Raw genomic sequence first — 14,654 nt, forward strand, 5'->3', positions numbered from 1 at the left:
TCGTATTAAATGGCGGAGCAGACTCGAGGGGCCGTGTGGCCTACTCCTGCTCCTATTTCTTGTGTTCTTATGTTCTTATGTTCTCCCTAGCATCAATCCGAGGGTGAACAAGACTGTTCGCAACCTAGGTGTCATATTTGACCCTGAAATGAGTTTCCAGCGACATATCTGTGGCATAACTAAAACCGCCTTTTTCCACCTCTGTAATATTGCCCAGCTATGTTCCTGCCTCAACTCTTCTACTGCTTTCATGCCTTTGTTACCTCTAGACTTGACTACTCCAACTCACTTCTGGCTGGCCTCCCACATTCTACACTACGTAAACATGAGGTCATCCAAAACTCTGCAGCCCATATCCTAACTCACACCAAGTCACGATCACCATCAGCCCTGTGCTTTCTGACCTACATTAGCTGCCGGTTAAAAAACGCCTCAATTTCAAAATTCTCATCCTTGTTTACAAATCACTCCAAGGCCTTGCCCCTCCCTATCTCTAATCTTTTTCAGTCTCACAACCCCACAAGATGTCTGCGCTCCTCAAATTCTGCCCTCTTGAACATCCCACATTATAACTGCTCAACCATCGGTGGCCGTGACTTCAGCTGTTTGGGCTCTAAGCTCCGGAACTCCCTCCCTAAACCTCTCTGCCTCTCTAGCTCTCTTTCCTCCTTTATGATGCTCCTTAAAACCTGCCTCTTTAACCAAGCTTTTGGTCATCTGCCTTAATTTCTTCTTTGTGGCTCGGTATCAAATTTATCTGTTCTATCTTTGTGACTCTGCTGTGAAGCGCCTTGAGACGTTTTACTACGTTAAAGGTGCTACATAAATAAAAAATGTTATTATTATTATATGCCCTTATAACTGTTCTTTTTCTTCCAGACACTTCAGATAGGGGGATTCCCACTGGGAAACCCACTGATGCCAGGATGATATCCTGCCCCCCATTATATATTTTAATGAAGCACCCAGATATTTGAGATGTCACTTCCAGCACCACTACTTCCCCCACCACCGCCTCCCCACCCCGCGCAAGTAAGTTTGCCAAAGCACAAAGTCGGCAAAATTTTGGTAGTCTATCCATTTTCCATTATCAGCCACCCAATCAACAGCAATGGAAAATCCAAGCTTATGAGTAATGCTTTCAACGAAGGAAAATATATCAGTACCAATGTTCCCTCTAATTTTGTTTTTGGGTGCGCTCCCATTCAAACCTCCATGCATGTGCATTTTTTCTGTTGAGAAACCGGCAAGCAGCCTGTGCGGGAGCTTCAGACAGCTGCGTGACCATGTAACTAAACAGGAACATTGATCACTACCAACTTAGTTCTATCAATACTTGTAAGACTGTTTGGGGAAGAAATTGGCCTGGTTTGCGCCTCCCGTTAGCGCATGTGGAGGGCAGTACCCGGACGCTAAGGGGTTACCAATCGGGCGCGGCGAAATCACCAACACCCGTGAACTTCTCTGGCGGTTTTGCACCCTGTAGATTGTGACAACATTCAGTGCGCAATGTCCCGTTATCGCCCCGGATGCAATATTCGCTCCCGCATCCTGCAATGTCGCCGGACGTCAAGAACGGCAGCTGCCAGAAGGTGTTGTTATCTTGGCTGGCCGCTTGAGGAGCACTAATTAAAGGCGGTGGTGGTCAGGTAGGGCAAAATTTATTTATCTCCCCAGTGTGCTGTATTTTGTTTTTGTTGGACCTCGCGATTGCTCAGCCCTGCACTCTCTTAGAGCGCTTGCGGCTGCTATGGACGTAGTGCAGGTGCCGTGGCCTAACACAAACAGCAGTAAAAATCAATCACCCCAACACTGGCCCTTCCCTTTAAGCGAAGGAAGAACACTGTGCAGCGCTCTGCCACTACCACCCCTCTCATTCCCTTTAGCGCTCTAAGGGAAGTGATGGGGTTTGATTTAATGCTCCACTTCCCTCTTGGAGCGCTAAAGCGGAAGTTCCCATCAGCTGCAAATCCTTTTTGCTCGGCGATATTTTTGCATTCCCGCAAAAGTTATCGCCCTAAATGGGTCGCTACACAATTTCTAGCTCTTTGTTACTGTCATAATTTTTCCACAAATATTTATCATTTGTTTCATGCCGATAGCTCTGGAACATCTATATCCCATGACAACTCACCAGGTGGTCCCATTGCACACATAATTTGTATGTCCACAAGTTTAATTGTGCTGCAGTCCTTTAGGTCATACCAGTTCCAATGGTCTAACCACTGACGTAGAAGTTCAACAGGTGGCTGAGCACCAAAGACTTCTCGTTGTGGCATGTTCACATCATCCACAAATATAACCTAGAAAAAATAGCAGAGTTAACACGAAAGATGCCACTTTTCAAATTAATTCGCAAAGTCCTACATTTTCCCTAATTATCGCCAATCATATTTCATGCTCAGAAAATCTGCAAAAAATGTAGTATCACACATTATATGACTAATCACATCTGTGTTCTGTCAGTTTAATTTGTAATTGTAGCTGATATCTTGTGGTGTTGCCCACGAGCAAATTTACAAAAAAAATATCTAGGGGAAATTTTCTAGTTGGGCACTCTGAACATTGAACCTCACCTGCAGGATGCATAACAGGAAATCAAACACAGCCTTTGATTTTCCATCCTTTAATTTGAATAGATAGAAAATCACAGGCTGCACACTCCACAATTTACCAATATCTGCTCCCAGTAGATGAGGATCTATGCTGGAAGTTTTCAATTGTAAAATATATTATGATTTTTACATAATTACAGGGGTAACTTTCCATCTTTGCACTTCCAGTGGGCGAGGCACTCTGCCAGGAAGGTAACATCAGAAAATTACCCTTAATATGTATTTTACTACAATACAGTAGATGACTTCTCATGGCATTGATCACTGTAATCGTGAACCCGGAGCGCGGTTTCTGATGTTTATCACAATTCTGTAACAACCTTGAGATTATCCACTTTGGTAGGAAAAATAAAAAAGCAAATTATTATTTAAATGGGGAGAGATTACAAAATGCTGAGGTACAGAGGGATCTGGGGATCCTTGTACATGAAACACAAACATTTAACATGCAGGTACAGCAAATAATTAGAAAGGCAAATGGAATTTTGGCCTTAATAGCAAGTGGAATAGAATATAAAAGTAGGGAAGTCCTGCTACATTTTTACAGGGCATGGTGAGACTACACCTGGAGTACTGCATACAGTTTTGGTCCCCTTATTTAAGGAGGGATATACTTGCATTGTAGGCAGTTCAGAGAATGTTCTCCAGGTTGATTCCTAAGATGAAGGGGTTGTCTTATGAAGAAAGGGTGAGCAAGTTGGGCCTATACATATTGCAGTTTAGAAGAATGAGAGGTGATCTTATTGAAACGTGTAAGATTCTGAGAGGGCTTGACAGGGTAGATGAAGAGAGGATGTTTCCCCTCCTGGGGAAAACTAGAACTAGGGGCTATTGTTTCAGAATAAGGAGTTCCATTTAAAACAGAAATGAGGAGGAATTTTTTCTCTCAGAGGATCGTGAATCTTTGGAATTCTCTATCACAGGGAGCTGTGGAGGCTGGGTCATTGAATATATTTAAGGTGGAGATAGATAGATTCTTAAACTAGGTTTATGGGGAACAGGCAGAAAATTGGAGTTGAGGCCAAGATCAGATCAGCCATGTCCTCTACCCTGTCCAGCCCCCTCAGAATCTTATATGTTATAATAAAATCACCTCTCATTCTTCTAAGCTCCAATGAGGACAGGCCCAACCTGCTCAACCTTTCTTCATAAGACAACCCCTTCATCTCAGGAATCAACCGAGTGAACCTTCTCTGAACTGCCTCCAATGCATGTATATCACTCCTTAAATAAAGAGACCAAAACTGCACACAGTACTCCAGGTGTGGTCTCACCAATGCCCTGTACATTTGTAGCAAGACTTCCCTACTCTTATACTCCATCTCCCTTGCAATAAAGGTCAACATTTCATTTGCCTTTCTAATTACTTGCTGTACCTGCATGGTAACTTTTTGTGTTTCATGTACGAGGATACCCAGATCCCTCTGTACCGCATCATTCTGCAGTCTCTCTCCATTTAAATAATATTTTGCTTTTCTAATCTTCCGACCATTGGATAACCTCACATTTTTCCACATTATACTCCATCTGCCAAATTTTTGTCCACTCATTTAATCTATCTATGTCCCTTTGCAGACTCTTTGGGGCCGAAATTCAGGGTCTCAGAAACACCGTTTGCAGTGGCCAGGTGTCGGAATCCCGCGGCCGTTGCTTTGTGATCAACTGGCAGACCCGACCTAAATTCAGGTTGGGGATTTTTCAGCCTGGAGCCGATTCCGCCCCGATGCTGATGACCACCACATGCACGTCATCAGAATGTGCACCGCCGCTTTACCTCAAAATAAAAATGTACCAACCATAATTCAGCTCGAAAAATTGTAGCCCCGCAGCGCGGTGCCCCCGACAGCTTTTTCTGTCCTTGCACCTTATCTGGAGTGCATGTGGCCCGGCAACACAATGGCCCTTCAAGGGGAGGGCCCATTGCCGCGGCCACCATGTATTTATTTTGCCGGCCAATTTGCCGATTGGCTGACAAGATATTGCCCACGGGTTCGGCCAGGCCACCAATGGGCAGCCTAGCACTTCCTCTTTTGTGCCAGGCCGCTGGTCCGACCAAAACCCTCCCTGGTGGTCCAGTGGCCGAAGATATAAAATGCCCGATTCTCTCCCCTTTAACGGAGAGGAAAGAGCGTGGTGACGCACACGTGCTGCGACATCGCCACTACTCAACGCTGATTGACAGCGGTGGAGTCCCGGTCCCGACCTAAATTCAGCCTGCCTCCCTGTCTATCTCCTGCCCCCACTATGACCAATTTCCATTGGGACTTTGAAAAAATTTTAAAGTCCTGAAAATCAATCATCCGGCCTGGTCATGGATCCCTGTGGTAAAAACAGAAAAAAACTCATAGGTGCGCCAGCTTTCTTGTGCTACTGAATTTCGGCCCCTTTGAGTCCTCCTCACAATTTGCTTCCCCACCCATCTTTATATGTCAGCAAATTTGGCTACAATACACTCAATCCCTTCATCCAAGTCATTAATATAGATCGTAAATAGTTGAGGCCCCAGCACTGATCCCTGTGGCACCCCACTAGTTACAGTTTGCCAAACTGAAAATGACCCATTTATCCCGACTCTCTGCTTTCTGTTAGTTAGCCAATCCTCTATCCATGCTAATGTATGACCCCCAACAACATGAGATCTTATCTTGTGTAGCAACCTTTGAATGCCTTTTTGAAATCCAAATACACTACATTCAATGGATCCCCTTTATTCACCCTGCTCATTAAATCCTCAAAGAATTCTAATAAATTTGTCAAACATGATTTCCCTTTTATAAAGCCATGTTGACTCTTCTTGTTTGTATTATGATTTTCGAAATGTCCTGCTACTACTTCCTTAATAATGGATTCCAGCATTTTTCCAAATACAGATGTTGGGCTTACTGCTATAATTTCCTGCTTTCTATCTCCCTCCTTTCTTGAACAGGGGCGTTACATTTGCGGTTTTAAAATCTGCTGAGACCTTTCCAGAAAAAGGGAATTTTGGAATATTACAACCAATGCATCCACTATCTCTGTAGCCACTTCTTTTAAGACCCTAGGATGCAGGCCATCAGGTCCAGGGGACTTGTCAGCTTTTAGAACCATTAGTTTGTCTAGTACTTTTTCTCTAGTGATAATTGATTGTTTTAATTTCCACCCTTCCTTTTGTCCCCTGATTTTTCTATTAATCTTCTAATAACAATTGGGATGCTTTTAGTGTCTTCTACCGTGAACACAGATACAAAATATTTGTTCAAAGACTCAGCCATTTCCTTGTTTCCTATTATTAATTCCCCAGTCTCATTCTCTAAGGGACCAACATTTACTTTAGCTACTCTCTTATATACTTGTAGAAGCTTTTACTGTTTTTATATTTCTTGCCAGTATACTCTCATAATCTACTTTCTCCCTCTATTATTTTTTAGTCATCCTTTGTTGGTTTCTAAAATGTTCCCAATAACTTAGCCTACCACTAATCTTCACAACACTGTATGCCTTTTCTTTCAATTTGATACCATCCTTAACTTCCTTAGTTAGCCACGGATGGTTCATCCTTCTCGTGGAGTCTTTCTTTCTCAATGGAATATATCTTTGTTGAGAATTATGAAATATCTCCTTAAATGTCTGCCACTGCTTATCTACCATCTTCCCTTTTAATCTATTTTCCCAGTCCATTTTAGCCAACTCTGTCTTCATACCTTTTGTAATTGCCCTTATTTAGCTTTAAGGCACTAGTTTCAGACCCACGTTTCTCACCCTCAAACTGAATGTGAAATTCTATCATGTTATGATCACTCTTACCTGGAGGATCCTTTACTATGAGGTTATTAATTAATCCTGTCTCATTATACATTACCAGATCTAAAATTGCCTGTTCCCTGGTTGGTTCCACAACATATTGTTCTAAGAAACTGTCCCGAATATTTGTCCTCAAGGCTACCTTGCCAATTTGATTTGTCCAATCTATGTGACGATTAAAGTCGCCCATGATTATTGCAGTCTCTCTCTTACAAGACCCCATTATTTCTTGATTTGTACTCTGTCCTACAGTGTGGCTACTGTTAGGGGGCCAATAGACTACTGCCACCAGTGACTTCTTTCCCTTGCTATTTCTTATCTTCACCCAAACTGATTCTACATCTTGATCTTCTGAGCTAAGATAATTTCTCACTACTGTCCTGATCGCATCCTTTATTAACAGAGCTACCTCACCTCCTTTTCCTTTCTGCCTATCCTTCTGAAATGTTAAGTACCCCTGAATATTCAGTTACCAGCCTTGGTGACGTTGCAAGCACGTCTCTGCAGTGGCTATCAGATCATACCCATTTATTTCTATTTGTGCCATCAATTCATCTATCTTATTACAAATGCTGTGTACAGTACTCCAGGTGTGGTCTCAGCAAAGCCCTGTACAATTGTAGTAAGACTTCATTACTCTTGCACTCCAATCCCTATGCAATAAAGACCTAAATGCCATTTGCCTTCCTAATTGCTTGCTGTATCTGCATGCTAACTTTCTGTGTTTCCTGTACAAGGACACCTAAATCTCTCTGAACACCAACTTTTAATAGTTTCTCAGCATTTAAAAAATATTCTGTTTTTCTATTCTTCCAATACCAAATGTAACCTCACATTTACTCATATTATACTCCATATGCCACCTTATTGCCCACTCACTTAACCTGTCTATATCCTTTTACAGGCTCTTTGTGTCCTCTTCATCATGCACATCATGGCCTGTGCACTCCCATTTCCTAACTGGCAATGTTGGAGCACAGATGCAACTATGGATGGCCAGATTGCAGTGTGATAAGGATTGTCATGGTGCATCCCAAGGATTGTATTTTTCATCCTTTTCATCCTTTTCCTGTACTAACTTATATCACACATCACACTCTCATGCAAAAAATTTTCAACAGGACAAGGAACTCCCTGTTCCGGTTGAAAGATATTTTCCGCCTGGTTGCTGTGTGATATGGGTTTCCACAGTACACACTGGGTATTATTGTTCCACAGCAGAGGCATCAAAATGACAACTGCCACAATACATCACTCACACATGCATCATTTGTCAGCAGGAGCGAGAGCTCACAATTCTATTTCAAGAATCTCTGAAAAAGGAGAAACATTCAAGTCCAGACAGAGCAACAGGCCTATCGAGAAACATTTTGCAAGAATTTCTAACGATCAATAGTTAACTTTGTGGGTAAGATTGCTATGGGATTTTTTTTTACCTGATTTTCTCCTGGTTTTTGACGATAGAAATAAGACCTGTAAAATGGCAATATAAACCTTAAATGATCCTCATCTATACTGCTTGTTTAGTACCTTTCTAATTATTTGGTGATTATTGTAACAGTCTTAATTTTATACCATTTTTTTGCCGAGAGGTGGACCAAAAACTCCCTTCCTTCTTTTGTCCAGCTTAGACATGATGATATTCTGAGTCTGAGCAGCAGTAGTTTGTGCTGAGAAGTTAATCAGCAATGGTTTGTAAATGTGTTTGTTCAGATGATTTAATAGGAAATCCTGAAAGAAAATATTACAAAGTTTGTTATTGCACGACACATACATTTACATTCCCAATATGCAGCTAAGAAAGCTCATAGCAAAAATTAATGATCTTTTATACCACTGACATGTGATTATTTTTCATAATATCACCTAAAACATAAATCCACTGAATTCAATATTTTTAACACAATCCTAAAACAGAGTGTAAGATTGATAGCAGAATATATATGCTTTACGTAACTTCAATTATGCGTTCCGTTCTTTTCATGCCAGGGGCAAGGTAATGTTGTTCAATGTGATTCGTTGATGTTATATTTATGGTGATTCACTGTAGATGTATAAAAAGTGCTAGCTATCTTTAAGACATTAATTCCTATAGGGCAGGTCATTCACTTGCTGGTGTGCCTGTTTCATTGGGCAATAAGTATTATTGACGAGGAAGTAGTGAAGAAGCAATTAATTCCACTGTGGGGGCTATGTAAATAATTTTTGTAGCTGTAACAAAGCCTGCACTGGCTATCAGCACAGCCTCCAAAACACATGTTTTCTTTGCTAGGAAATGCAGTGTTCAATGGATTTGGTGTGCTCACCTGTGTACCAGATCACCTAGCCCACATTCATGGCTGGTGAGGCTCTGTGAGCCTCGTAAAATCAGGACCAATGTTTGTGCCCAAATGCAGAGGGTAATAAAAAGCAATATATGAAACAATAATGTTCACAATTCAGATTTGACAGTGCATAGAAACTCAATTTTTTCTTTAAATGGGGGTGGGGGGGCTCAAAACACGTGGGTCACTCAAAGATAGTTTCATTGGAGAGAAAGGGACTTTTTAAATATATCTCCAAATTCATCACTGCATATTTTGGCAATAGTTACAAGACCCTTGACTCTCTGGAGGGTCTATCAATTGTCTATGTACATAGTGTTCTTTTGTCCACAAGTACAGTTACAAGTGTCAGCTGTGGCTCAGTGGGTAGCACACTCGCCTCTGAGTCAGAAGGTTGTGGGTTCACGTCCCACTCCAAGGACTTGGGCACATAAAACTAGGTTGACACTCCAGTGCAGTGCTGAGGGATCCCTGCACTGTTGGAGGTGCCATTTTTCAGATGAGACACTAAACCGAGGCCCTGTCTGCTCTCTCAGATGAACATAAAAGATCCCACAGCACTATTTCAAAGAAGAGCAGGGATGTTATCCCTGGTGTCCTGGCCAATATTTATCCGTCAATCAACACAACAAAAATAGATTATCTGGTCCTTATCACATTGCTGTTTGTGGGAGCTTGCTGTGTGCAAATTGGCTGCTGCATTTCCCACATTACAACAGTGACTACACTGCAAAAGTACTTCATTAGCTGTAAAGTGCTTTGAGATGTCCGGTGGTAATGAAAAGCGCTATATAAATGCACATCTTTCTTTCTTCTTTACAGTGAACTCAAGTGCTACATCACTTCCTGGGGGCAGGGCATTAGGAGAGAGGTTTCAAAGGTGTACAGACCACCAAACAGTAGTAGTGAGGTTGGGGATAGCATCAAACAAGAAATTAGGGATGCGTGCAATAAAGATACAGCAGTTATCATGGACGACTTTAATTTACATATAGATTGGGCTAACCAAACTGGTAGCAGTATGGTGAAGGAGGATTTCCTGGAGTGTATTAGGGATGGTTTTCTAGACCAATATGTCGAGGAACCAACTAGAGGGCTGGCCATCCTAGACTGGGTGATGTGTAACGAGAAAGGACTAATTAACAATCTTGTTGGGCGAGACCCCTTGGGGAAGAGTGACCATAATATGGTAACATTCTTTATTAAGATGTAGAATGACATAGTTAATTCAGAGACTAGGGTCCTGAAGTTAAGGAAAGGTAACTTCGATGGTATGAGACGTGAATTGGCTAGAATAGACTGGCGAATGGTACTTAAAGGGTTAACAGTGGATAGGCAATGGCAAACATTTAAAGAGCACATGGATGAACTTCAACAATGGTACATTTCTGTTGGAGTAAAAATAAAATGGGGAAGGTGGCTCAACCGTGGCTAACAAGGGAAATTAGGGATAGTGTTAAGAGGCATAAAAATTGGCCAGAAAAAGCAGCAAACCTGAGGATTGGGAGAAATTTAGAATTCAGCAGAGGAGGACAAAGGGTTTAGGAGGGGGAAAATAGACTATGAGAGTAAGCTTGCTAGGAACATAAAAACTGACTGCAAAAGCTTCTATAGATATGTGAAGAGAAAAAGATTAGTGAAGACAAACATAGGTCGCTTGCAGTCAGAATCAGGTGAATTTATAATGGGGAACAAATAAATGGCAGATCAGTTGAACAAATGCTTTGGTTCTGTCTTCACAAATAACGTTCCGAAAATACTAGGGGACCGAGGGTCTAGCGAGAAGGAGGAACTGAAGGAAATCCTTATTAGTCAGGGAATTGTGTTCGGGAAATTGATGGGATTGAAGGCCGATAATCTGCATTGCAGAGTACTTAAGGAAGTGGCCCTAGAAATAGTGGATGCATTGGTGATCATTTCCAATAGTCTATCAACTCTGGATCAGTTCCTATGGTCTGGAGGGTAGTTAATGTAACACCACTTTTTAAAAAAGGAGGGAGAGAGAAAACAAGGAATTATAGACCGCTTAGCCTGACATCAGTAGTGGGGAAAATGTTGGAATCAATTATTAAAGATGAAATAGCTGTGCATTTGGAAAGCAGTGACAGGATTGGACCAGGTCAGCATGGATTTATGAAAGGGAAATCATGCTTGACAAATCTTCTAGAATTTTTTGAGGATGTAGCTAGTAGAGTGGACAAGGGAGAACCAGTGGATGTGGTGTATTTGGACTTTCAAAAGGCTTTTGACAAGGTCCCACACAAGAGATCGGTGTGCAAAATTAAAGCACGTGGCATTGGGGGTAATGTATTGACGTGGGTAGAGAACTGGTTGGCAGACAGGAAGCAGAGAGTTAGGATAAACGGATCCTTTTCAGAATGGCAGTCAGTGACTACTGGGGTGCTGCAGGGTTCAGTGCTGGAACCCCAGTTATTACAATATACATTAATGATTTAGACGAAGGAATTGAATGTAATATCTCCAAGTTTGCAGATGACACTAAGCTGGGTGGTGGTGTGAGCTGTGAGGAGGATGCTAAGAGGCTGCAGGGTGACTTGGACAGATTAGGTGAGTGGGCGTGTGCATGGCAGATGCAGTATAATGTGGATAAATGTGAGTTTATCCACTTTGATGGCAAAAACACAAAGGCAGAATATTATTTGAATGGCGGCAGATTAGTAAAAGGGGAGGTGCAACAAGACCTGGGTGTCATGGTGCATCAGTCATTGAAAGTTGGCATGCAGGTGCAGCAGGCAGTGAAGGCAGCAAATGGCATGTTGGCCTTCATAGCTAGGGGATTTGAGTATAGGAGCAGGGAGGTCTTGCTGCAGCTGTACAGGGCCTTGGTGAGGCCTCACCTGGAATATTATGTTCAGTTTTGGTCTCCTAATCTGAGGAAGGACGTTCTTGCTATTGAGGGAGTGCAGCAAAGGTTCACCAGACTGATTCCCGGGATGGCAGGACTGACATATGCAGAGAGACTGGATCGACTGGGTCTGTATTCACTGGAGTTTAGAAGAATAAGAGGGGATCTCAAAGAAACATATAAAATTCTGACGGGACTGGACAGGTTAGATGCGGGAAGAATGTTCCCGATGTTGGGGAAGTCCAGAACCAAGGGTCACAGTCGAAGGATAAGGTGTAAGGACCGAGATAAGGAGAAGCTTCTTCACTCAGAGAGTTGTTAACCTGTGGAATTCTCTTCCGCAGAGAGTTGTTGATGCCAGTTATTTAGATATATTCAAGATGGAGTTGGATATGGCCCTTACGGCTAAAGGGATCAAGGGGTATGGAGAGAAAGCAGGAAAGGGGTACTGAGGTGAATGATCAGCCATGATCTTATTGAATGGTGGTGCAGGCTCAAAGGGCCAAATGGCCTACTCCTGCACCTATTTTCTATGTTTCTATGTTTCTAAGATGGGGAAGTATTTATGAACTGCCATTTTTTAAATTACAATTTACAGCCAAGACAAGATAAGATTGGATCACAAGATAATTATGGATAATTTATTCATCCAAGGAATCCTAATATTCTCCCAGTACAGCAACCTAATATGCACCAGGTCCATTAATGGATAGGCGCATACAAATTAAATTAATGGCAGGGAATAATGGCTCTACCGTATTTGTACTGTTTTCCCCAATTGAACACCGGATACTTGGGCCGCTTTTTATGTGAAGGAAGCCGAGCAGGAGTCATAGTTCCCAGGCCTGTGGTAGTACTGTCAGAGAGTGGCCATGTACAGGCCCCAGCAGCACCACTATACATTTTCAACAGAAAAAAAATTGGCAGTTCAATAGCTGCTTTCTTCCTCCAGTTGTGACAGGCTCTGAGACTTACTGCAGAAAATATCTACTCCCAGTTTTATGCAGCTTTTTAAGCAGTGTGGATTAAATAACTCCAAGACTCCAGATTTAGCTGAGGCACTGGGGGCATCCATGGGCCAAGTGCAAATCCTGCCATGCTGGAGGTACAGTCCCTTCGGGAAATACAAACCTATATATTCTCTCTTAACTAAGCTTTAGGACATATGACATTAAAACTTGCAATCAGCAAAGTTCATATACAAACCCTTAACATGCTCATACTGCATTCCTTTGGAAAATATTTCTCTGCAACTATTTTTACTTTAAATAGGCAAATATATATGTTAAAATAGGGCACACAGGAATGTAGTACAAGCACATTAAACATTCATAACTGAGCTTCATTGATCGTTGTTTCTATTCTGTGAGCAATGGGTCATCACCAGAATGCTACAAAAGGTGTATATTAAATATAGTTTCTGGAATATGACCTAAGGATAATTCTACAATTCTGCACTTCCAGTATTGAGTCTCCACTTGCGAAAGCATGGACTCAAGACTGGGCTACAATACTGTAAACCCAGTTCTTGGATCCATGTCGCCTGTCAACGTCATCATCATATCATCTTAGGTAGACCCTCGGAATCAAGGAAGACTTGCTTCCATTCTAAAAATGAGTCCTTAGGTGGTTGAACAGTCCCTGTCACAGGTGGGACATATAGTCGTTGAGGGAAAGGGTGAGTGGGACAGGTTTGTCGCACACTCTTTCCGCTGTCTGCGCTTGATTTCTGCATGCTCTTGGCGATGAGACTCGAGGTGTTCAGCGCTCTCCCAGATGCACTTCCTTCACTTAGGATGGCCTTTGGCCAGGGACTCACAGGTATCAGTGGGGATGTTGCACTTTATCAGGGAGGCTTTGAGGGTGTCCTTGTAATGTTTCCTCTGCCCACCTTTGGCTCGTTTGTCGTGAAGGAGTTCCGAGTAGAGTGCTTGCTTTGGGAGTCTCGTGTCTGGCATGGGAACTATGTGGCCTGCCCAGCGGAGCTGATCAAGTGTGGTCAGTGCTTCAATGCTGGAGATGTTGGCCTGGATGAGGACACTAATGTTGGTGCGCCTGTCCTCTCAGGGGATTTGTAGGATCTTGCGGAGACATCGCTGGTGGTATTGCTCCAGCGACTTGAGGTGTCTACTGTACATGGTTCACGTCTCTGAGCCATACAGGAGAGTGGGTATTACTACGGCCCTGTAGACCATGAGCTTGGTGACAGTTTTGAGGGCCTGGTCTTCAAATACTCTTTTCCTCAGGCGGCCGAAGGCTGCACTGGCACACTGGAGGCAGTGTTGGATCTCATCGTCAATGTCTGCTCTTGCTGATAGGAGGCTCCCAAGATAAGGGAAGTGGTTCACATTGTCCAGGGCCACGCCGTGGATCCTGATGTCCGGGGGGCAGTGCTGTGCGGCGAGGACAAGCTGGTGCAGGACCTTTGTCTTACTGATGCTTAGCGTAAGGCTCATGCTTTCATACGCCTCGGTAAATAAGTCAACTATGTTCTGGAGTTCAGCCTCTGTGTGTGTACAGGCGCAGGCGTCGTCCGCGTACTGTAGCTCGACGACAGAGGTTAGAGTGGTCTTGGACCTGGCCTGGAGATGGCGAAGGTTGAACAGCTTTCCACTGGTTCTGTAGTTTAGTTCCGGGAGTTTGTCAACTGGGAGGTGGAGCATGGCAGTGAGGAAGATTGTGGTGAGTTGGGGCGATTATGCAGCCCTGCTTGACCCCGGTCCGGACATGGATTGGGTCTGTGATGGATCCGTTGGTAAGGATCATGGCCTGCATGTCGTCGTGGAGCAGGCAGAGGATGGTAACATACTTTTGGGGGCATCCGAAATAGAGGAGAACACTCCATAGACCTTCGCGGTTGACAGTGTCAAAGGCCTTTGTAAGGTCGAAGAAGGCAATGTATAAGGGCTGGCACTGTTCCCTGCATTTTTCCTGCAGCTGTCGCGCTGCAAAAATCATGTCCATGGCATTAAAGGGGTAGTGGCTGTGTGAGTGCAAAATTGGTTAAGGGACAGAAAACAGAGAGTGGTGAGCGGGTGGGCAAGAAATTGGGCTTTTTGGAAACATCTT

General features: G+C 43.1%; 1 protein-coding gene across 4 annotated transcripts in view; it reads right to left on the minus strand.

Annotated features, from left to right (window-relative positions):
• dnah7 (dynein, axonemal, heavy chain 7) overlaps positions 1–14,654 on the minus strand; it is a 1,084,136-nt gene that overhangs the window by 496,894 nt on the left and 572,588 nt on the right. For all 4 annotated transcript variants that reach the window (XM_070875892.1, XM_070875893.1, XM_070875895.1 and 1 more), the window contains 2 exons: positions 7,971–8,126; positions 2,135–2,303 (listed from right to left, as the gene is read on the minus strand). In XM_070875892.1, the coding sequence (XP_070731993.1) occupies positions 2,135–2,303; positions 7,971–8,126 (325 nt within the window). The remainder of the gene's footprint in view (positions 1–2,134; positions 2,304–7,970; positions 8,127–14,654) is intronic.

The sequence above is a fragment of the Pristiophorus japonicus genome, chromosome 3 (genome assembly GCF_044704955.1).
Source record: "Pristiophorus japonicus isolate sPriJap1 chromosome 3, sPriJap1.hap1, whole genome shotgun sequence".
NCBI classification, from domain to species: Eukaryota; Metazoa; Chordata; class Chondrichthyes; family Pristiophoridae; genus Pristiophorus; species Pristiophorus japonicus.